The sequence below is a fragment of the Rhodamnia argentea genome, chromosome 6, assembly GCF_020921035.1.
Source record: "Rhodamnia argentea isolate NSW1041297 chromosome 6, ASM2092103v1, whole genome shotgun sequence".
In the NCBI taxonomy this organism is placed as follows: Eukaryota; Viridiplantae; Streptophyta; class Magnoliopsida; order Myrtales; family Myrtaceae; genus Rhodamnia; species Rhodamnia argentea.
In genome coordinates, this window is record NC_063155.1 from 9,635,557 (window position 1) to 9,656,899 (window position 21,343).

The following is a 21,343-nucleotide window of genomic DNA, read 5'->3' on the forward strand; positions in this document are numbered from 1 at the left end:
CGGTAGGCAACAACACACGGGCGAGTAGCGGTGGCAAATGGGGCGGCGGTGGCAAATGGGTGAGCAGTGACGGCAGGTGGTGGTGGGCAGGTGGCAGCAACGACGGCGGGCAGCAACAATGGGCAGCGATTTACAATTAAATAAAAGTGGTCTTGTGAAACTATAAATCACGGGACGAAAATGGGTAAAAAAATAAATTGAATTAAAACCCATATTTGAATAGGCTTTATAAACCTCATATTTGACCCATATTTTAAATTTATTAAACCCAAATTTGACCCAAATGAATGAAAGTGGGTTAAAGACCCATTTTAACACCTCTAAACTGTCAAAAAGTTACCTGAACAAACAACTCGGTACGTTCAGAAATCGAAAGAAGCGGTGTCCCTGCAAACATCATCAACCTTTCAAGGATTCCGGTTTTTAGCTGACCTTTGATTCTAGGAAATTACCACAGCGCGTACGAAAACCGAAGCTGACTCCCCAAAACTACATTAGAAAATATAATGTATAATATCTCATAGCTCATAGACATGCCCAGACACTGCAAATAATCGAGCCCAACAAATTAGCCACGAGCCGCAATCGGCATGGCTAGCATCCAGCAACAAGGAATGTTTATCAACAAGAAGTCATCAACAAACAAGCTATAAACCAGAATCCACCACAAATCCCACATAACTGCTGGGGCAGATGGTGTCCTATAAGCTCACTTAGCACCTAAAAAGGAAGTCTGATCTAAGTTGACGGCTTCAGTCTCTATGCCTCATTGTTAAAGAGCAGCGAAGCTATTGGCTAATCAAGTACAAATGTCAAGGGAACATGTGAAAAGATCCATTGAAGAAAAGACCATGACCATATTAAATTGTGCAGAACAATGCGTTTGTAAAAACAAGGTAAGGAAAGAAGCCCACCACATATGTCAAAACCAACCCATATCAACCGACTATCCGAGATGCATCTGCCACGCTCTCGACCTGGACAACCATTCACATGACAAACCATCACTCGAGATGGTACAGCAGCCTACCTCGTCCGCAGTAATCAGCAAATATCAATACCTGAAGGCACAGGGGTATTCACCAATCAAGACCAGAGGAGCCGGAACACATCTAGGACTCTACATACTCTCTACTACTTACAGTCAGCATCAACTTGGCCAGTGCCCACAATCCTCGTAACCACTTGACATAGAGGGTGACAACAACTGGTCACCTGATCCAGAAGTCACTCCCATAGGCCACATGTATAGCCAGATACAAAGGAGCGCTGCCAATACAACATAATTAAAAGTACGAGAATAAATTTTCATAATGGCTCATCAGACAGTTGATATGGAGAGTCCATTTGCCATAAGCAATTTTTAAGTCAAACGATTAAATATGATTTACAAACAAAGTCATGAGAAAGAACAGTTCTAGTTCTAACAAATCCAAAATCAAGCATGAGTCCCACCAGTGTCTTATTGTTAACCATATATGTTTTTCTTGGAGGTTCTTTCAAAATTCATTTCAAATTATGACAAATCTTGGCAGAGTACAACATATTTTTCTATTATATCCACAATATATCGAATAACTTTAGTTGAAATGTTACCCATGACTGCTCTGTTTCACAGTTTGTTCCATCAAATTAAAAAACAGACGTCTAATATCAACAGTCTGTAAACCTTCAGCAGAAAGAAAAAAGGTGCCCATCCCTCATTTTTTTACTTTCTTCTTTATCTCTACATTTTATTATATTTTGCAGCATTTGGAGTAAAGCCGGAGAGGATATGCGATAAGCAGGGAAGGATGGCACAGATGGCAGATCAGAGAACAAATGCCAGGAAAGGACCATGCTACTTACAATATCATGAAGGGAACTTTTTCTGCCACATCAAGACCCCAAAAATGGCACCACAATGCTTTTATAAGCTGGAGTCCCAGTTTCACTTACCCCCCTAGGAGGCAAGGCTTCTCCTGAAATTTCATCATTTTGGGCACTGCCTTTAATGGATGAAATCTGCAGACATTTGACTCTAGGTGCAGAAAAACAAGGAGACACTACCCTGCAAAACAAGCTATCTGATCTCAATTCCAGTGAAATAAAAAATATTAATTGGCAAAATAGAGTGCAATTTCAGATCTAATAGAGAGAGCATCCCAAAGCAATCCCAGACAATAGAGCCAAGATGAACAAGGACTCTACAGAGGAACTTGTCTGAACTGAAAGAGAAGTCACCAAAGTAAATGCAAAAAGAGCGACTTAAACTAACAGAAATCAGAGACAAGAAACCCTGTATGTGAGGCTCCTCCATAAGTTTGAAGGTAATGATTTCTGAGCTGTTTTGCCACAAAAAGGGCCAGATTATGTAGTGTCAGTAGCTAGCAAAGAAGAAAGAGAGGGACTTTTAAGCATGCAGCAGGGACACAAAACATCCACACTTAGTAGTCAAGCAAATTATAATTCCCCAATCTATTGAAATATCATAGCATGTACACTTTTCTCAGTTTGGAGGAAGAAAACTTAGTAATAATATGCCGTGATTTGTGATATTCCAAGCTTCTCCCGACCAACACAATGAACAAATAAAGAAGACAATGCTTTGTTGACATAATCTAACAGAACATTAAGTGATTACACACCAAAGGATATTTAATCATCCACCCCGTCTCGACAGTGAAATAAGTTTGACAATATGAAATGAAATAGCATCTAGGTTTGAGGCAATCAATTTGCACAAACATATGGACAAGATGCATACACTATTACACACCAAAGGATATCTAATCATCCACTCCGTCTCTTCTCAGACATAAATAACTCCTGATAATTATATAACCAATATGAATTATCAAGATTCTCCTATTTTTACACAGCCAAAAAGACTTCTATTTGTGACCTTGCCATTTGTTATTTCCCACATTCAGATTGTAAATGTTCCCCAGCACCATGCTCATACGGATAGATTAGAAGCAGTTCTGAATTTAATATGAGATGTACTCATCAATACTTGAACTGCAACATTCAAATTTTAAATGCATTCTAAGTTCCAATTCAAACTTTTGCTTGGAACAAAGTTGAAAAGGATAAATTTCACCATTAATAGTGACTGCATTCTAAAGAATTTTTTTGACCTTTAGTCAGTAGTTAATAGGTGGTCATAAATAAGGAAGTTAGGATTTTGTTAGTCTCTCATGCTCTCTAAATGGAGCCATATTACGTGCTCTTTCCATGGAGATGTTACTTTTCAGTATTCTCTCTCCCTCTCTCTTAAAGATCCTAAAATATTTACAGCTGCATTCATTGTATGAGGAGTATCTAAGCCCAACCTAGCAGGCTAGCACTCGCTTCATCTTCATCCTCCATCTTCCCCGGTGCTCCAAACTAGTTCAGCTTTCCCTATCATTTAGTAGATACTCTCATTTTCCACATGTATCATTGTGAAATCAGCATCTCCACTCCAGCAGAACTCTTTGCAGCATTATTGACATTGAGATGGATCATCACTTTTTCCCTTTGAGTCAAACTTATATAATTTCCGGATTTCCCTTCAAAGATCATACTAACCGCCAAATATTCATAGATAGAGCAGTGACTTTGCCCCCAATGGCACTTTTTATCAAGGCCTTTTTCTCTGAAAAGGGAGACAAATAGCTATGTCCCGTGTGTAAGCACACGCAGAGGCCCAACTCTAGAACCTATGCTACCTAGTGCCTGCGAACTTAACAATTCAAGTTCAACATAATCATCCACTACATGTCTATTTATACTAACAAAATTAAACTTAATGCAAAAAAACAAGACCTTAACAATATAAAAACTCTGACCTTTCAGATCTTCGTCAGTCATACGATTTCTAATCATGCTGGCAGAGATACATAATTTCAAATCAGTTCCCCTATGACAAAGCAAATACTCTACACAACAAAGATGAATGGTGGCAACAAACTGTGTGGAATCCACATCATAAAAGAATCTGATGCTTTAGGGATGAAGGTTTATCCGTTTTCCCAATCACATAACACCACTTTAGTGTCAGCACTTTGCTCAAGGATAAAGGTCTCGGCGGAAATGCCGCATAGGAACCCTGAATTCAATAGCAAGAGCAACACCATTGATTCATCACAATCTAGAAGAAATATCAATACAATTTTTGGAAGTGCAGCTCCAGATCTATTTTAGCTCATAGAAGGGCTCTCATAAATCAGGTGAACCAAACAGCATAAGGACTCACATGAGCTGAAGACTAAACAGGGCATGTCTGATATCTTGCACTAGTATATTCTTATGGTAAATGAAGAGTATTGAAGCATAAGCACAGGATGTGATGTGATTCAGTTCATGTATCACCAGCTATAGCATTTCATCAGTTTATCTGTTTAAAATTAAACAGTGCTATACAGAAAAGTCAAACACAAAATGCAGTTACACTTAATTGTAAAATCCTATTTAGACATTTTGCTATATTTATGAAACTCCATAAGAATATATTGGTGCAAGATATATCTTTTACCACCACCTATGTAAACGATCCTACAGCAGCAATATATGCCCGAGAAGTCCTTTATCATTCAAATGTCATCTGAAAACAAATTAAGATAGCATGACGTACAAGTCCTGTTCAGTTTAGACAAATTACACAACTTCTAGCACGTCCATGAGAGGATAAACAACAGAAGTGAATGCACCTCATGAATGGCTCATCACCGCCCTTGTGAGGTAAACTGGTACTCTGACGTGCAATATCCTAAAGCTAATAGACAATAGAAGAAGTCCATTCCAAGACCACACAAATGCCAACAACCAGGAGCATCATCTCTCTAGAACAAATTAACTAAAGCAAAAGTAAGTGAACAAATGACAAGTTCTTGACAGAACCTGAAATGGATGGGCTGCCAATGCCATCTTCTCCAATTTAAGAGCCCAACCATTTACTCAAGCAAGCCTTATCTGAAGACAGCCAAATAAAACACAGTCTAGCTAAAACTTCAAGTGACAATCAAGAGAAAATAAAGCAAAAGCACAAAGCCCCACTTTTATTCCAGCAGATTGATTAAAAAAGATAGCTTTCGGCTGTTACTATCCGAGCGAGAGGGAAAGTGGCGGCTCAGCGAACAAAATTAAGCGAACCCAAGCTATCTTTGACTAAATGTACAGTTTCCCCGACTGAATTTTTCCAATCCCACCGACAACAGAAGATCTATCATCAAGAAACGGCCGTAAAACAGGCAAAACCAGGAACATCCACCCCAGAAAGCATTTGCCCCCAAAAAATTAACGTCTCAAAACCACGAATTCCACAAGACAAACAGAGAGAATGAGTGTAGATTTAGCACTTACCTGAAGAGATGAACTTCGTGGCCTCCTCTTATCGCACGAGCTCGGCTAAAGAATTGGGATAATTGAAGAGGACAAGAACATGAAAAACCCGTCTCGCTTCGGGTCTACAGAGTTTTAATCTCCTGGTATCTTCGTTCACAATGAATGTAGCGACGAAGAGAAGGGTCTTCCAAAGATGAAATCTTTCGGATTGCTTTCATATGATCGTTCGTCGATTGATGCTCTTCAACACTTGAGGGGATTTTGAGGACAACGATACTATAGCGCAATAAACTGGAAGGTAAGGTTAAAGATAGGCGGTAGAAAATTAAAAGAGGGGCTTTTAAGGAACCACATTGGTGAAAATAGGATGTTTGGGGTATTTACGGTCTCATTTCAGCCCAATGCAAGCGCACACAAAGTCTCATCGTCTCTTTTTTCCTTTTTGATGTTGGTTACAGGATCGTGGTTTTGATTTTTGTGACGATCCCCGTCACATATCGTCCGACGTCGGGTCCTCTTGTTTGTGTCCAGTTACATTTCTTTAGCTTCCTTTCTAGCAACATTGTTTCGAATTTCGTTCTCTATTCAAGTCCCGTTCGGGATAGATCGCAAGTGTTAAAGATCACAAGCGTTAGCCGAACCAGCAACCCTACCGCTCCCAACATGGACACCGGGTGTATTTCCTAGATCTTACGCATAACACATGAAACATAGAATTGCTGCATTGCATGCGCGATGCTAAAGTTCTTCAGCTGCAGTAATCCAATAGTGATCTGAATGACAACTCGGTCTGTTCAGAAATCGAAAGACGCTATGACCATGCAAACATTATCAACCTTTCAGCGATTCCAGTTTTCAGGTCATCTTTGATTCTAGGAATTTACTAGCGCCAGTTTGAAAATCAAAGTGACTCCCCAAAACTACATTACAAAAGATAAATGTATAATATCTCATAGTTCATAGACATGCCCAGACACTGCAAATAATCGAGTACAACACATTAGCCACCAGCCAAAATCTGCATGACTAGCATTTTATCAGCTCCTAGACATCAATAAACAAGCTATAGACCAGAATCCACCAACAAATCCCACATAATTGATGGGGCAGATGGTTTCATATAAGCTCACTTATCACGTAAAAAGGAAGTCTGACAAAGCTATCGGCTGCAGTCTCTATGCCTCATCGTCAAAGAGCAGCGAAGCTGTTGGCTAATCAAGTAAAAACATCAAGGAAACATGAGAAAAGATCCGTTGAAGAGAAGCCCATGGCCAAATTAAATTGTTCAGAACAATACATTTGTAAAAGGTAAGGTAAGAAGCCCACCACACATGACAAAACCAACCCATATCAACTGAATATTTCCAAGACGCGTCTGCTATGCTCTCATCCTGGACAACCATTGACATGACAAACCATCATTTGAGATGGCACAGCGGCCAACCTCGTCTGCAGTAATCAGCAAATATCCATACCTGAAGGCACAGGGGTATTACCAATCAAGACCAGAGGAGCCGTCTACAACAGAACACATCTAGGACTCTACTCTCTACTAATTACAGTCAGAATCAACTCGACCAGTGCCAACTTGCCGGTCTGTATAGTTCCCTCCACCACGCCTGGAACTGCCTTGACCACTCTTCTCCTTAAACTTCATGCCTGTACTTTGAGAAACATCTTTGGATCCTTCGACATGGTTTGATCTGTTGTCGCTGTATGTCCCCACAGGCTGATATCTGAAGTGTGAGTTGGGCCGCTGTCTTTCCCGATGTCGGTTATTTTCCTGCCCACTTGAGTTCCAATCTCCATGAGATCCATTGCCTCTTGCATTTCGACCACCCTGGTTCTTGTGGAACCCTGAAGGAAATTGGGACTCGTGACGCACATCACCAGTTGACCTAACTGGAACCTGTGTCGAAGAATGGGTACGGACTCCAATTGCTATAGCCTTCATTTCCATCTTATCCTCTACCTGCCCTGCTTCATTTGAATAATCTTTTCGGGAATCATGTTTTTGATTGTCATTGGTGGACAAAGCATCACGATGTTCCATTTCATGCTGTGCTAAAGCGGGTACACCACCATGAGGGAGCTCTGCATCAATTCCACCACTGTCGGCCTGAATATTTTGACCTCCAGTCATCCTACTTCCTCGAGAAATATGAGCAGAAGATGAATGGGATTTGGGTTGCCAATGAGAAGTTGAACGTTCAGAAACAACATGGCTTTCCTTTGGAACAACTGGACTTCTTTGGATCGCCTCAGGAGCCAAAGATTGGTTTTGACTTTCATCCATTTCCTCAATGCTTTTCTTCTGATCACGATCTACAGTAACCCCTGTGGCTTTATATGCCCGGAAAGCATGACGCTTTCCTCTTCCTGCAACTCCTTGATCTCTGGCAGGATGAATTGCGACCTCTGCAGCAGAGTTGGAATCACTTGGAAGGTTTGAACCATCACCAGAACCCAGCTCATCAAAACATTTTGGCATCTCATCCACTGATCTTAGTTCACGTTCCTCAGCTTGGTGATGCCCACTCAACTTTTGAACATCTTTACCTATGTCCGAGGTATAAGATTGTCCATCCACCAAATCATGCAAAGTTGATTCCTTTGGCCCACGTTGGCGCCATGATCCATGGGCTTTTCCTGGCTTATTTAACCTACCATCTCCATTCCTAGATGATGCTCTGGCAGGTTGAGCATTTTCAATGCTTTGCAAACCTGAACCTCCTCCCCCCTCAACACTAGCATCTCCAGAATTTATACTGCTTGAAGCAACCGTATGTTGATGGATACTTCCTTGCTGAGCCATTTCTTTGGCAGCAGGCTTTGGAACATACCTCTCGATCTCTGCCCTCTTATTTTTTGGATTGTTCTGGACTGGATTGTCGATCTTGACGGTTGAATTAACACTCTCAACTAGTGCCCTGTCACTAGCTTCATCGGAAACCTCAGTTTTGTTCTGTGATCGAACAGGCGCCCATACAACAGATTCACTACCGTGGAGCTTATCTGCAAACCGGTTGGCTTGTTGATTTCTTGGTATCCTGCGAGAATGCTGTGACTTCCACTGATAATTTACTCTAGTATGGACTTCTTCACCTGCGACAGCAGAGTGCCGCTCTGAAGGCTGTTTGGCATCTCCAGAATCAGGTAGTGACTCGACCCGTGCAGAATCCAAATTGGACTCGGGAGACTTTAGCTGAATGCTTTCTTCTATGGTGTTCGGCACAATGATCTCTTTAGATACAAGTACAGGTAAAGCAGATAAAGTTGATGACTCATCCACCTTATGCTTGTTCCTACTAGTCTTGTTGCCTTTTCTTCTTTGCTGAACAGACTCAACCATACCATGTGGATTGACAGGAATCCTATCCTCACAGCTTGGAGTACTCTCATAGGGAACATCAGCTGGTTTTGTGACACTATCTGCTCCATTAGCAACTTTGGACGGCTCAAGAGTGCACTTCTCATTGAAGTTTTTTTCTGATGAAATGTGTAATTTATGTTTGAATCCCATACGCTTCTGCTTAAATGTACGACCATCTTCAATAGGGTCAGAAGCACCACCAGTTTTGGTGTCCTGCTTCAAAAGCCCAGACTGATTGCCTACCAATGCATGTTCCTCACAAGCACCATCAGGTGGTTCTTGTGAAAGATTGGGCGGAACAATGGATCTTACAATACCATCACTAACTTGAGAAACTGTAATGGTACTAGAAACAGACTGAGAGCTTAGCACTACAGACCCAGTAGAAGATTTTGTCATTTCAACAATGGGCTGCAAGTTATGTTGCTTATTCAAAGTAGCACCGGTTGACACATTTTCACCTTTTCCAATTGAACCATCAATAGCTTGTGCACGTCTGTTCAGTTCTTCCAATTTCATGCGTGCCTTTGCCTTCTGATCTCTAGCTCGTTCTTCCTCCTCGAACTGCCGCTGTTTCACCCGTTGCTTTGCCAACTCTCTCATCTTAGCTCGCTGAGAAAACATTCAAATTGTAAGTCATAGAAATTTGAGTGGAGTAGAAAACAAACTTTTCAGAAGAAAATATGTTACCTCCGCCTCACTCTCGTTGGGATCATAAGCAATGGACACAGTTCCTCCGTCATCCTTTCCTTGGTATAATGGTGCGCAGATATCATTAGCCTTCCCAGACATATGCTGGGGCACATGAATGTTAGAAATCTCTAGAGATGCATCTGGTACAACAACTAATTGGTCAGGCTCCTTAGATCTCTTCCACCGCTCGTCGACATCTTGAGTACTTGATCTTCCTTTACCACGATGATAAGATTTTCCTTGTCCTCCATGAGGATACTGCCTGCGAAATTGCAAAATAGCTTATGAACTTTCTAAATATCCCCAGCCAAGGGGGTGAAAAATCTTAACTAGCATAAATTGAAGTCCGCGAGAATAGTAGCAAACCTAGGAATGGTTGCCTCACTGACATCAGCTTGCTCGAGGCTCTTACGCCCACTAGGAGAATCCATTTCAGATAGGCTAGGTTTGGTCACCTTACCAGCATGAATTCTTTCAACATGAAGAGCATCAGAGCCAATTTCTTTTGTAGAATGGCTAGACATGGTGTGAGTTCCTTGAAAGTTATCATCTTCCTCTGCCCTATTGGAAACAAATGTATACTCATGGCGATCATCAGAAACCCGAGCTTTAGCATTTAATCCCTCAATTTTCCGGAGTAAACTTGAATCCTTTGGGGCAGCGACAGAAGATTTTGGAGCTTCTGGGACAGAGCTCTTATACGGTCCTCTCGCTGAATCAGTATCATCAGGCCTTTGCACGTTTTCAAATGCCTTTACCTTGGTTGGACCAGGACCACCCCCTCTATAATCAAACTTCTGAGAAGCCTCCTCAACTGGTTCTGCATTTTCTAGATCTTTCTCTTCATTGATGCGATCCACTCTCCAATGGTTCTTCCATGATGCTTTGTTGCCAGGTTCTCCCTTGTCCAGAGATGACTCATCCTTTGTAACACTTCCCTCCCGTTTATGCCCTTCACCCTTTCCATCCCAACTCTCTTGTTGCTTCAAGAGGACTTTGTACTGCCCCCTTGTACCATGAGGATGACCCAAATCCACTTCCTCACCATCTGATGCTTTATTAGTGGAACCATAGCCACCAGATCTATGTGGAATATCAGGAGCATTTTGGCCAGGAAACCGAGAGGGGCCAGCTGCCATCCCCGCATATGCAATATCTCGTTCATTTGAATTGTGGTAGTTCATTGGAGGACCAAAATAACCCTCATAGGTCATAGGACCAGAGTAATACCCAGGCCTAAGAGGCATACCTGGGCGAATAAAACCATCGGGCATTTGAGGTCTATACATATCTCCACTAGTTGAGTGGTGTCCCCTAGGTCCAGGACCTGGAGGAGGAATGGACTGCAGGGTGGGAAGAGCAGGAGGTGGAATTTGAGGACGGTAATAAGGAAATGGTTCCACAGGAAAGCCACCATGTGCAACAGGAGCTCCATAAGGGGGGCCCCCTGGAGGCCCTCTGAACCAAACACCGCCTGAAGGATTGTTAACTAGAGGACCATGCCAAGCATTAAACTGCTGAGGGAGGATGCCAGCATTTTGGTGAGGAGGATGATCCCCACGCCACTTGTCTGCATCAGGTCCACCATCTTCGCCACAGGGAGCATTGTCTCTTCTCCATGAGTTCTCGACTCTATTCCTTGGATCAGCATTGACAGAGCTGTCACCTGCAACACGAGAAAAATAGGCAGATTTGTCCTTCAACTAAGTATGAACAATATCAAAGATGCAATAGATCTCAGAACACAAGTAACCACTGCATGAAGAAAAGGTACCTTCTTTCACCGATACGACTGTATCAGAAGATAACTCAGAACCTTGAGGAGCATGCTCTGCAAAAAGGCAGTCAGGTCATCAATCAAACGAATTGCCTATAATCCGTGACACATAGTATCCACAGGTCCTTAATATAATCAGAAACTCACCAAGCAAGAAAACCTATTTCAATTAAAGTGATTCATTAGAAGAAGCTGACAACAGGGTCGATGCAAAACACAACATCTATACATTCTTCATACTAGAAAGTCGACAATAAAATTGATGGGTACTCATTCCCTTCAGAAAGAAAAAAGAATTATCATTGAAACATGCAAGGAATAGCAACAAATAGTGGACAAAAAAAAAGACATTGATGTATTCAACCAAATTAAGCACATAATCACCCCACACCGCTATTATGGCAGAGATGTTACCCATCTATCTAGGACTCAATAATATAAAAAAATATCAGGACGTTTCACCTTGTGAGCCTGCACTTCTCCCACAACCATTTTTCTCTGAACCAAGAACTGGGAAGTCCCCAGAACTTAAAGAAAACCTGTCATTCTTAGAGCATGTCGGTCCCTACACATATAACAGCAAATGAGCTGAATTAGCCTTTTCCTTTTCACACACGTGGAAAAGAAAAGGTTTGGAACTTGCAAAAGATTAGATATTTATGTATCACCTAGCTAAAGCAAACGTTAAAAGTCAGACTACAACGATTGGAAAAGGTTGCACAAGCCTCAATCACTACATATATCATCAGATCCTGCCAGAAAACCAATCTACACATTCTCTTAGACATTAGCTTGCTCTGAAAACAATGAGAGGCGAATATTGCTAATGTAACTTCGACAAACAGCCATAGTCTTACCTAACATTATCATGGAAAGATAAACTAATCATGTCATAACTAAGTAGAACTTAGAAGTACTTCTGTCACTGAATCAAAGAGAACTGCTGGTTCTAAACCTCCCCTCCCCCTCCCCTCCCCACAAAAGAGAGAGAGAAAGAGAACAAGAACCAAGGTGTCATGGGAAAGGCAGAATATTTGATGGAACTAAATATACTTTTTCTGAAGTTCTCAATTTAGATTATCCCTTCCCATTTACAAAATACAATCATTACGTAGTTAAGATTGCCCTCCTTTTCATTTATCAATAGATTTCTCTCAAAGTACAAATTCTCCTCATGAGAAAAGGAATTATATCTTTCTGTTTGTATATTTGATAAGCGCAAAAGATTTAGCGTCTCTCCCCATAATTTCAACTCCTTGCATAAAAGCTTCCATCATTACAAAATATGGCAACAGGATCTTACCAGTCTTTCCACACCCCCAGCCACTGAATTATCAAGCACAGAGTCTGCAAAACGAGATAACTGTGAGCTACCAGGCCTTGTTTCTGCACTTCGAGGACGTAATGATGCTAGTGATGTCTGACTGGATGACAATGCTCCAGAAGCAGAAGATGGCCGAGAATTTGAGCCCCATGCATTAATAGAATCAAGAGCCCGGTCGCTTCCCGCAGTAGATGGTCGGGTGCCACTTTCACCCGATGAAGGCCGAGCACTGAGGTGGCTCGGTGAATTTATACTACCGTCAGCACTGGGGGAGAGCAAAGATGAACCCCATGCATTGGGCGTAGAGGCAGAGGACCTGCTACCCCAACTAAGGGTACCCCTGAAATACATGGTGGCAAAATAGAGAGAGAGATATCTTTAACCAATGCTGAAAACCCTTTGTTGTTTGAACATACTAGGATAAAGCACAGACGCACATAGATTAAAAACCCCAGTGTCAGAGATGTATACTTACTTTGGAACTATTTCCACATTTGGGTCCAAACCATGATTTTCAAGCCTTTAATAGCAGAAAGAAACGAAAAGATTCAGCGGCAAAGAAAGTGTCAAGGAGATATGGGTATAACATGCGGACGAAATCCCGTACCTCTGGCTGGGCAGGTTTATGGGTTTAGGAACGGCGACTTTCCCCAAGACTGTCATGTTGCTTCTTCTTGCAAGAACCCGCCTGGAGCAGTATAACAATTTAGCCAACCTAAATACATCCTTGTGAATTCATTATTCCTAATGCTGTTAACCTAGTGATGCAGAAGCATAGGAGAAAATATGTTAATTTATTTTCTCCAATTAACATTCGCAGTTACTCTCGCTAAGATTCAATTTTGATTTTAAGGTCTTTACTTATGTTTAAGAGCCCCAGTAGGGAATCCAATGAATAATGGTTTTTATGCCTATTTATACACATTAAGTTGTTTTCAGATTAGAGAACTTTCTTATTGAGTAAAGTTTCTTTCACAAAATTGTCCTTTTTTCCCTGGCATTGATGTCCAGAAGACAATCTTTTAAATTTGGCGATTCCTTGTGAATTATTCCTTACGGTTTTCTTCCCTCCATCACCTAGGTAGCCCACAAACTAATGGGGGATTTTCCTTCATCAGGTACCAAAACACGACCAAACTGAAGCAAAAACATAGTAAAATCGCCACGAAGGGATGATGTTCTCAGTGATTATTCATACGCACCTGACATGGAAAGAAGAACAAAGCTTAAACTCACATAAACTCAGATGATAAGAAGGTTATTTCACGGGTCATGTACACTCAATCGATGATAGTGCTAACTACTAACCAACTTCTTGTGCTTTAATACTTGCTATCAAACATCTTTCCAGCAATTAAAAATCAAAATCAGTTACATTGACCAAAAATGCCACATTAACTTTTTCTCTTAATAATTTACTCCCACCTTGCAAGTATAATTAATTTTGGCCACCATCTCCAGAAAAAGAAAACAGCCTCAATGAGATAACATGTAAAGACGTATATACAAATTTTACAGTCAAAGTTTTTAAAGAAGGGTAAAAAAACACCCGGGAACCCGAATTTCCATGTGGAATGATATCTGTTAGCCTCATTTGATAGACACTCTGGTTTTTTATGCTGAAAATACATGTCATGTACATGAGAAGCTGTGATGAATGTGTTATCTATGAAGGAAAAGGAAAGATCCTACACACATCAACAAAGGAAAAGAAGATTGGCAGATATCCAGAAGTTTTCCAAGAGCCCCTTCAACTTCCAAAACTCTAATCATGAAACTTGGAATGTACTTCACATGCCATTAAATTTTTTAATTAACTAAAGGCTGATGAGATTCAAGCGGACACTATTGCAGGCCATTTGATAAGCTTAAAATTGCTCATTGAAGTTCTGATCTATCTCAAATAATTATCATTACTTCGAAAGACCTCCAGGAGGTAATGTGGTTAAACTATCATACCTTCGATCTCCAGTTGTACCTGATGCCATGGTTTAAAAGTTGTTCCAAGGTCATCCAAGCAAATTGGACAAAACCTGGATACAAGCAAAAGAACGTTATTCTCATCAGGTCATCAACCTCAACAAACCAAGAACAAAAATGAGAGTATCAGCTACAAAAGACGAGAAAAAGAATGAAGTGGAAAATGGACACCAGAACAACATCCACAAGAAAGTATTTCCAAAGAGCAATGCCAGACTCACAAAGATTGGTCTAGAAGATTAGTTTACTAGGTAATATGTCAATCTGTGAGTACTAAACAAGTGGGCACATTCCACAACCTATAGCAACTGACATGTCAGATAGTAAATTAATTATGTAAACCAGTTATAGTAAGTATAGCATTTCTCATTTCCGGATTGCAAAAAAATTCTTTGAAACAATTTTTTGCAAATGAATTAAAAAATATGACATCAGGAAGTTCAACAAGATAAGTACATGTAGTCACAGTTTCAAAATGATAAAACGGGTCCTCTTTTTTTTTTTAAAAATCACACGACACCGCTTCTGAATTAAAAAATTTGACATCAGGAAGTTCAACAAGATAAGTAAATGTAGTCACAGTTTCAAAATGATAAAAAGGGTCCCTCGAATTATCATTACTTTAATAAATACAACACAGACACCGGCTTTCTGATGTCAAATGACATGGCAACAAATGAGTGTACAGGTCATATCTAGCATCTACCTAGAAACATTATAATCATTGGAATTAGACTTCAAAAATCATAATTCTTCCACATACACTATAGAATAAAAGTAGATGAATGTTTACCAACCTCAAAAAACGACTTTGTGAGTTCACAACTGGGTAAACATGTTAGTCGTAGGATAAACAGCTTAAGAACACCTTAAGACATTACCATAATCGTAGAGTTGCTAGTACTCATGCCAAAACATAAAATAAAGCGCTTTGTCGGAAGACCATCCTATAAATTCGTTAAAGACAATAGAAGAACTAAGCTTCCATGTCTTGAGAAGACATTCTCAAATTTCATTCTACTGTAAGGAGCATGTTTTGCCCACATATATTAAAGAATTTAACTGGTCTAAAAACTCTGCCTTTATGCACACTAAGCAAGGTTTCAATTCTTTTGTGAAAAAGCTTCAATATTCAACACTACTCACGGGCCAAAAAGTAACAGTACTCAAGATGCAGCCATGAACCACCATCTATTCTGCCACAATCAACACTCTCAGCTATTTTAGGAAACTATCATAGAACTTCTGGTGGCAGGAATCCCCCACACATAAGGGCTCACTATTTCATAGCAGTGAGCGGCTCCCAAGAAACCTCCCAGAATCACGCCTTGATCACCTACACAATCTGCCCATACAAATCCAGAAGTTCCTTTCACGTGTCCGAAACTCCTATCCCACGAAACCGGTCAATCTAGGAAGCCCGGTCCAGCATCTCCCGTCCAAATGGCCGCAGACAAACCAGGCGAGCCTGGAACTAAATCCTCACCAGTAATTACAGTAGCTCCGAGAGCCAAAACTCAGAAAAAACAGAGAAAAAAAGGTGAAATTATCAGCTGATCGCCATTGGCAGCGGTATCGCTTGCGGCCAACCGCTAGCGGCAACCAAAACACGCCACGAGACGACACCAGAACGCCCTAGAGCGAGGGAAATCACTTGCCTTGACCGACACAGCACCTGGTGCGAATCGTCGAAAACCCTAGACGGCGAGAGAATCGACGGGCGATGCTTTCTCCGACGGAAGAGAGAGAGAGAGAGAGAGAGAGAGCGCGCGCGCGCTAAGCGATCGAGTATGGAGATCGCCGAAGGAAGTAACGAAGGATCGGCATTCACAGGTTGAGAGAAATGGAGAGAGAGGGAGAGCGATGGCCCTCGGATCGGACGTGAGTCAGAGGAGAAAAGCGAGACAGAAGGGAGGGAGGTGAAGAAGAAGCGAGTGAAAAAATGAAAAACCCGAAAATGGTCGATTTTCCTCTTGATCTTTTATCACCCCTTTTTTTTCCCAAAAAAGAAAGCTTTTTTGGTTTTTTTTTCCCTTAATATATACATACTTACATATTAAGATTAGGATTAGATTAGGTTAGATTGGACGGCCCCGATCGGGTCGATATATTCATCTTCGCCGTTGAGGATCCAAAAGTGATTACTAAACCCGATTATCTTATTGAGGAAAAAAGTTATTTTCGGATGTCGTCGAGATTCGATACGTATTTCCATTTTATTATGAGAATTTCTTAATAAAGAAACATATTTCGCGTCGTTCAAATAATTATCCTATATTATGAGTAAAGCTTCCGTTTCGAGTTCGTCCATTTGTAGTAACCAAATGTCATTATTGACAGGACGAGGTTTGAAAGCATGACATTGAGGACATCAAATATTATCGATGATGGTTTTACCAATAATTTTTTAGCAAAAGTGGACATACATTGTGTATGCGTTAAGAAAATCAACATTTAAATGATTTTGAAAAAATTATTTCATTTCACATTAGTGAATTATAAATTAATGTAATTATAGGCACGCAACGGAGAAAATATGCACGCGTATATAAAAAGAGAATATTGTGCCGTTTAAACTTATGTATGTGAAAATGAAAGGTTTAAATTAGAAACATAATTATTAATTTACTTATATATCCATTAATTTATCAAATAAGTCAAATATAAAATAAAAGATTGAGGAGTTTTTGGAAAAGAAAAAGTAGATTGTTATCATTGGAAAGTACAAATGTTTACTTCGCATATAAATTTCGATGTTGATGCACATACTCTCCGCACTATATATTTCCATATAGTAAAATACATGACTCAATTCGTTATAACGATATTTTTAGTAATAACACAAAATCATATATTTTTTGTTCGTCATCTCTAATATGTAATTCGATACGAATTTCGATTATCTAAATCAATCATGTTTTTATGTTTAATGCAATGTAGACTTTATTGGATCAATAACTATTTTGATCGATCATCCAATGATATTCAACATAATGGCATGATTCCTATGAGGTATTATTATTCATAACTCTATTATTAGGACTTAACAGTGCGGTACTCATTATTCTAATTGTATTTGTGCATTTGCTTAGATTCAAACAACATTTGAAATATTTTTACGAATAATGAGAAATCACAGGGAAAAAAAATATGCGCAAATCTATATGACAACATTTGAATATTGTGAAAATTTCGAGTCTTGAATTTCCGAAAATGGAATTGTATGAACTGTAAGATTTAGATTAAAACAAATACCAAGACATAAATTATTGGTGATACCGGAAATATTTTTTACTGACTACATTTTTAGAAAAGTATTTTCTAAATTATTTATTTTCACAAACACAAACGAAGCCTTAATGAATCTTATTATTGGAGCCTTGGTTTCACCGGTATTGCTGTATTCCTTTTTTTTACTGTTGAATGTTGGCATTTTTCATGCTTGCTCAGAGTTCAATTCGGTTTTTTTTTTTTTTTTATGCTTGTTTTATATCTAACTCTCCCATCCCTTTTACTTTTGCTTTGCCTTTTCATAGAGCGTGCAAATTGAACCTCACAACTATGATACTAACATCCTTATCCCCAATTTTTTTACTAGTAAAATCGATTTATTTCACATGATACTATTTCCAGATGCGTGAGCTTTTATTTTTCTTTTTTATTTCATCGTAACTTTTGGAAATCCGATTATTTTATACTTCTAAAAGGGTAATTTTTTTTTTTAAGTAATATGATGAGTGGAGTGGTTTAAAATTGGGAAAATGGCACAAATAGTCCTTGAACTTTGACCCAATGTGCAATGTGATCCTTGAACTTTTAATTTGTTTAATGTAGCCCTTGAACTTTAATTCAATGTGCAATTTGATCCCTAAGCTTTTGACTTGTTCAATGTAATCTTTGAATTTTTAGTACATGTTCAATTTAATCCATAGACTATATGAAAATATTCATCATTATCCATGATCTTAAATTAATGAAAGGACTATATTGAATATTTTCATATAATTTAGATATTTTAATGAACATGTAGCAAAAGTCTAAGAATCACATTGAACAAATTAAAAGTTCAAGGATCATATTGAATACTAGGCTAAAGTTCAAGGATCATATTGAATAAATTTAAAATTTAGGGACTATAATGCATATTAGGACAAAATCCATAGACTATTTATGTCATTATCCCTTTAAAATTCTATTTGTAATCGGTTGAGATATAAAATTCTTTTTAACGACCGGACCGTTCCGTCTTCTTCCTCCACATTCCCTCCGATCTCTCGCCGGAGAGAAAGAGGGGGGAATGAAATCATCCGATTCAGGAGCTCGCAACAGGTAAGCAGCCATCCTGTTCGTTCTCCAATCATCTCGTTTTGGTACTCCGAGATCGGGTTGCGAGCTCGATCTCGTTTGTCGCGTGATCTGTGGTCGCCATTAGTTTCTTTGCTGCTGAATCCGATTCACATTATGGGTAGAGTCGATTCCGTTTCACGTCGATTCAGTGCGTCTAGACCTGCTACGGTTGAGTTCACCGATGTTTGTCATGTTGAAATCAGGCTGCCCGCTTCGCATCCTGTGTCTTTGAGCTCGATTGCGATTTGTCTGCGCGAAAGGAGCAGTTTTTAACTTGTTATGGTTCGGAGTCGGTTGGCTCCGGTGGGCCGTGGATGGATCCGAAGTCGCCTTCAAAAGTTAAAACCTCTATCGCCAGATTTGCACATTATACGTTGGCACTGAAGATTGGTGCGGTGATTGTTCTTGCTGGGTTGTTGTTATTGAGTGGTTTGCATTTGGGCTGGAAACGTGTCGTGTCTCATGATCCTGGACGGTCCTACTTTATGGTCATTGTGGACTGTGGAAGCACCGGCACTCGCGTTAATGTGTATGAGTGGATGCTGAGAGCTGCAAATGAATGGGAGCTACCAATTCTGGTGAATTCTTACCCTGATAATTTGATTGAGAACCGGACTTCTAACAGCTCTTGTCAGTATCACTGTCTGCAAACCAAGCCCGGTTTAGATAGATTCATCGGCAATGCTAGTGGAGTGAGGGCTGCTCTGGAACCGTTGATAACCTGGGCAAAACAGTGGGTGCCTGAAGAAAGACATCCAGAGACTCCGATTTTCGTTCTTGCAACTGCTGGACTCAGGAGGTTGGCAGTTAAGGATGTGACACGGGTCTTGAATGACGTCGAAGCTGTTGTCAAGGAACATGCGTTTGTTTATAAGAGGAGCTGGATAAGGGTACTGCATGGGAAAGAGGAAGCATACTATGGTTGGTTAGCTCTGAATTACAAAATGGGGAGACTTGGAAATCATTCTAGGTCGCCCACTTTGGGGCTTCTCGACGTGGGAGGTTCCTCGTTGCAGGTAGCGATGGAAGTACATGATACAGTGAATCATGAGCAGTTGGTAAGACTGACAGTCGGTGCTGTCGAACATTGGGTATTAGCCTACTCTTTCCCGGCATTTGGTTTGCAAGAGGCATTTGACCGGACCCTTGTCATACTAACACAAAATGAAACACCAAGACAGAGGAATGGTAACTATATTCTTAGCCACCCTTGTCTGAATCCAAACTATGTGCAGAACTATGCCTGCTATAATTGCCGCACAATGAATACCCCGGAAGAAATATTTTTGGGCAGTGCAAAGCAAAAGGCAGAGTTTAGTATTGTGAATGTTGTTGGAGATCCGAATTGGGAAGAGTGCAGAATACTTGCAAGGGCTGCTGCTGCCAATTCAAGTTACTTAAAGCACTCTTCTGTAGCAGTTGGTACAAACAGGAAAGAGAACGTCTTTTACCACAATGGTGAGTTGGCAATATCCCACTTTCACTTCCATAACAAGTTCTTCTCTTGTAGCAAAAAACAACATCCCGGTTCATCCTTGTTGAGCTTTGATTTCCACGTGCTGTATCCTTTACTAAAATAGTTGGATTTAGTGGGAAATTCATGCTCCGTCTGTCCTTGCAGTTGGTGAATGGCAAAACATCATGGGGGTTGCCCAGCCTGACCTGGCTTTTCACGCCTTATCAGGATTTTTTGCTGTTTACAGTAAGTTAAGATTAGGCAATAGAGCTAATTTCACGCGGTTGTTGGAGAAAGGTCATCAACTATGTTCAAAATCATGGATCAATTCAAGCCACATCACTGAACATGGAAACTATGGAGGACAATTTTGCTTTCAGGTACCCTATTTGGCGTCGCTCATCGATGAGGCGCTTCATGTCGGCAACAGAGATATTATAGTTGGGCCAGGGGATATATCTTGGCCTTTGGGAGCTTCTTTGGTTGAGGGCAAATTTATGCAGTCGCGTCCCTTCAAAGCCAATACGGCACTGTCATCTTTTAGGATCAGAACAGTGGGCTCCATCCCATCCCCTGTTTTCCTCTTTGTTCTACTTATATGCTTGGGAGCTTTCGTTTACCGTCGCCAGATCAAGCTGCCAATGCTGCAGAAGAACGGTGCTGCTGGGGTTTCACTGCCATTATGTAATCCTAGACGCCAAAGAAGTCAATTATTTTGACCGTGGTTGCCTCGGTCTTTGTAGAAACTAGATACTCCATACGATTATGTACCTTCACTCGACCCTTGAGTTTTTTGCATCCTTCTAGGTTACAATTTTTGAGTCTGATTCATTCCATTGAAGTACAGAATCACTTTCACCAAAAGAAAAAAAAAAAAGTACAGAATCACAAATTTTTATTTCTATCGGAAGTTCCCTTCTCCTTTATTGCAATGTACCAGGTAGTTTTGGCATCGCCCTGAGTGGAGTAGCTGAAGGAGTGAAGGGTTAATTGCAGGGCATGGTTCTTATACTATGTGCCAGATTTTAAAGAACCATGAAAAGAGCAAGAGTCGAGCAATGCCTTCATCGCATAGTCATTACTTAT

General features: G+C 40.3%; 3 protein-coding genes across 9 annotated transcripts in view; 1 reads left to right on the top strand and 2 right to left on the bottom strand.

The window, feature by feature from the left end:
- The window catches only part of LOC115741613, a 34,713-nt gene extending 29,150 nt beyond the window's left edge, over positions 1–5,563 (bottom strand). Inside the window, exons 1-3 of one of the 4 annotated variants that reach the window (XM_048280490.1) lie at positions 5,326–5,563; positions 4,864–4,935; positions 3,953–4,072 (exon numbers count right to left, since the gene is read on the bottom strand). In XM_048280490.1, coding sequence (XP_048136447.1) covers positions 3,953–4,072; positions 4,864–4,890 — 147 coding nt within the window. In that variant the 5' untranslated portion in view covers positions 4,891–4,935; positions 5,326–5,563. The remainder of the gene's footprint in view (positions 1–3,952; positions 4,073–4,863; positions 4,936–5,325) is intronic. The other 3 variants (XM_048280489.1, XM_048280488.1, XM_030675601.2) reach the window with 3 other exon arrangements.
- On the bottom strand, positions 491–16,402 carry LOC115741612 (protein MODIFIER OF SNC1 1). 3 transcript variants are annotated; one of them, XR_007198720.1, is made up of 12 exons: positions 16,113–16,402; positions 14,434–14,507; positions 13,082–13,162; positions 12,950–12,994; positions 12,454–12,814; positions 11,613–11,715; positions 11,148–11,204; positions 9,740–11,039; positions 9,371–9,635; positions 6,783–9,292; positions 915–1,061; positions 491–795 (listed from the first exon to the last, which is right to left on the bottom strand). XR_007198720.1 is itself a non-coding variant. In XM_030675600.2 (10 exons), exons 2-10 carry the CDS (start codon positions 14,460–14,462, stop codon positions 6,860–6,862), a joined length of 4,674 nt encoding a protein of 1,557 aa, XP_030531460.2. In that variant the 5' UTR covers positions 14,463–14,507; positions 16,113–16,402; the 3' UTR covers positions 6,536–6,859. The 3 variants fall into 3 exon arrangements, 1 of the variants encoding a protein (XP_030531460.2); XR_004015482.2 differs by having other exon boundaries at positions 491–1,061; XM_030675600.2 differs by lacking the exons at positions 491–795; positions 915–1,061 and having other exon boundaries at positions 6,536–9,292.
- Positions 16,403–18,677: 2,275 nt separating this feature from the next.
- On the top strand, positions 18,678–21,068 carry LOC115741487 (probable apyrase 7). 2 transcript variants are annotated; one of them, XM_048280401.1, is made up of 3 exons: positions 18,678–18,779; positions 19,002–20,263; positions 20,427–21,068. In XM_048280401.1, the coding sequence occupies exons 2-3, from the start codon at positions 19,116–19,118 to the stop codon at positions 20,974–20,976; spliced, it is 1,698 nt and encodes a 565-aa protein (XP_048136358.1). In that variant the 5' UTR covers positions 18,678–18,779; positions 19,002–19,115; the 3' UTR covers positions 20,977–21,068. The 2 variants fall into 2 exon arrangements, with proteins under 2 accessions (XP_048136358.1, XP_030531279.2); XM_030675419.2 differs by having other exon boundaries at positions 18,693–20,259; positions 20,423–21,068.
- The last annotated feature ends 275 nt before the right edge of the window (positions 21,069–21,343 follow it).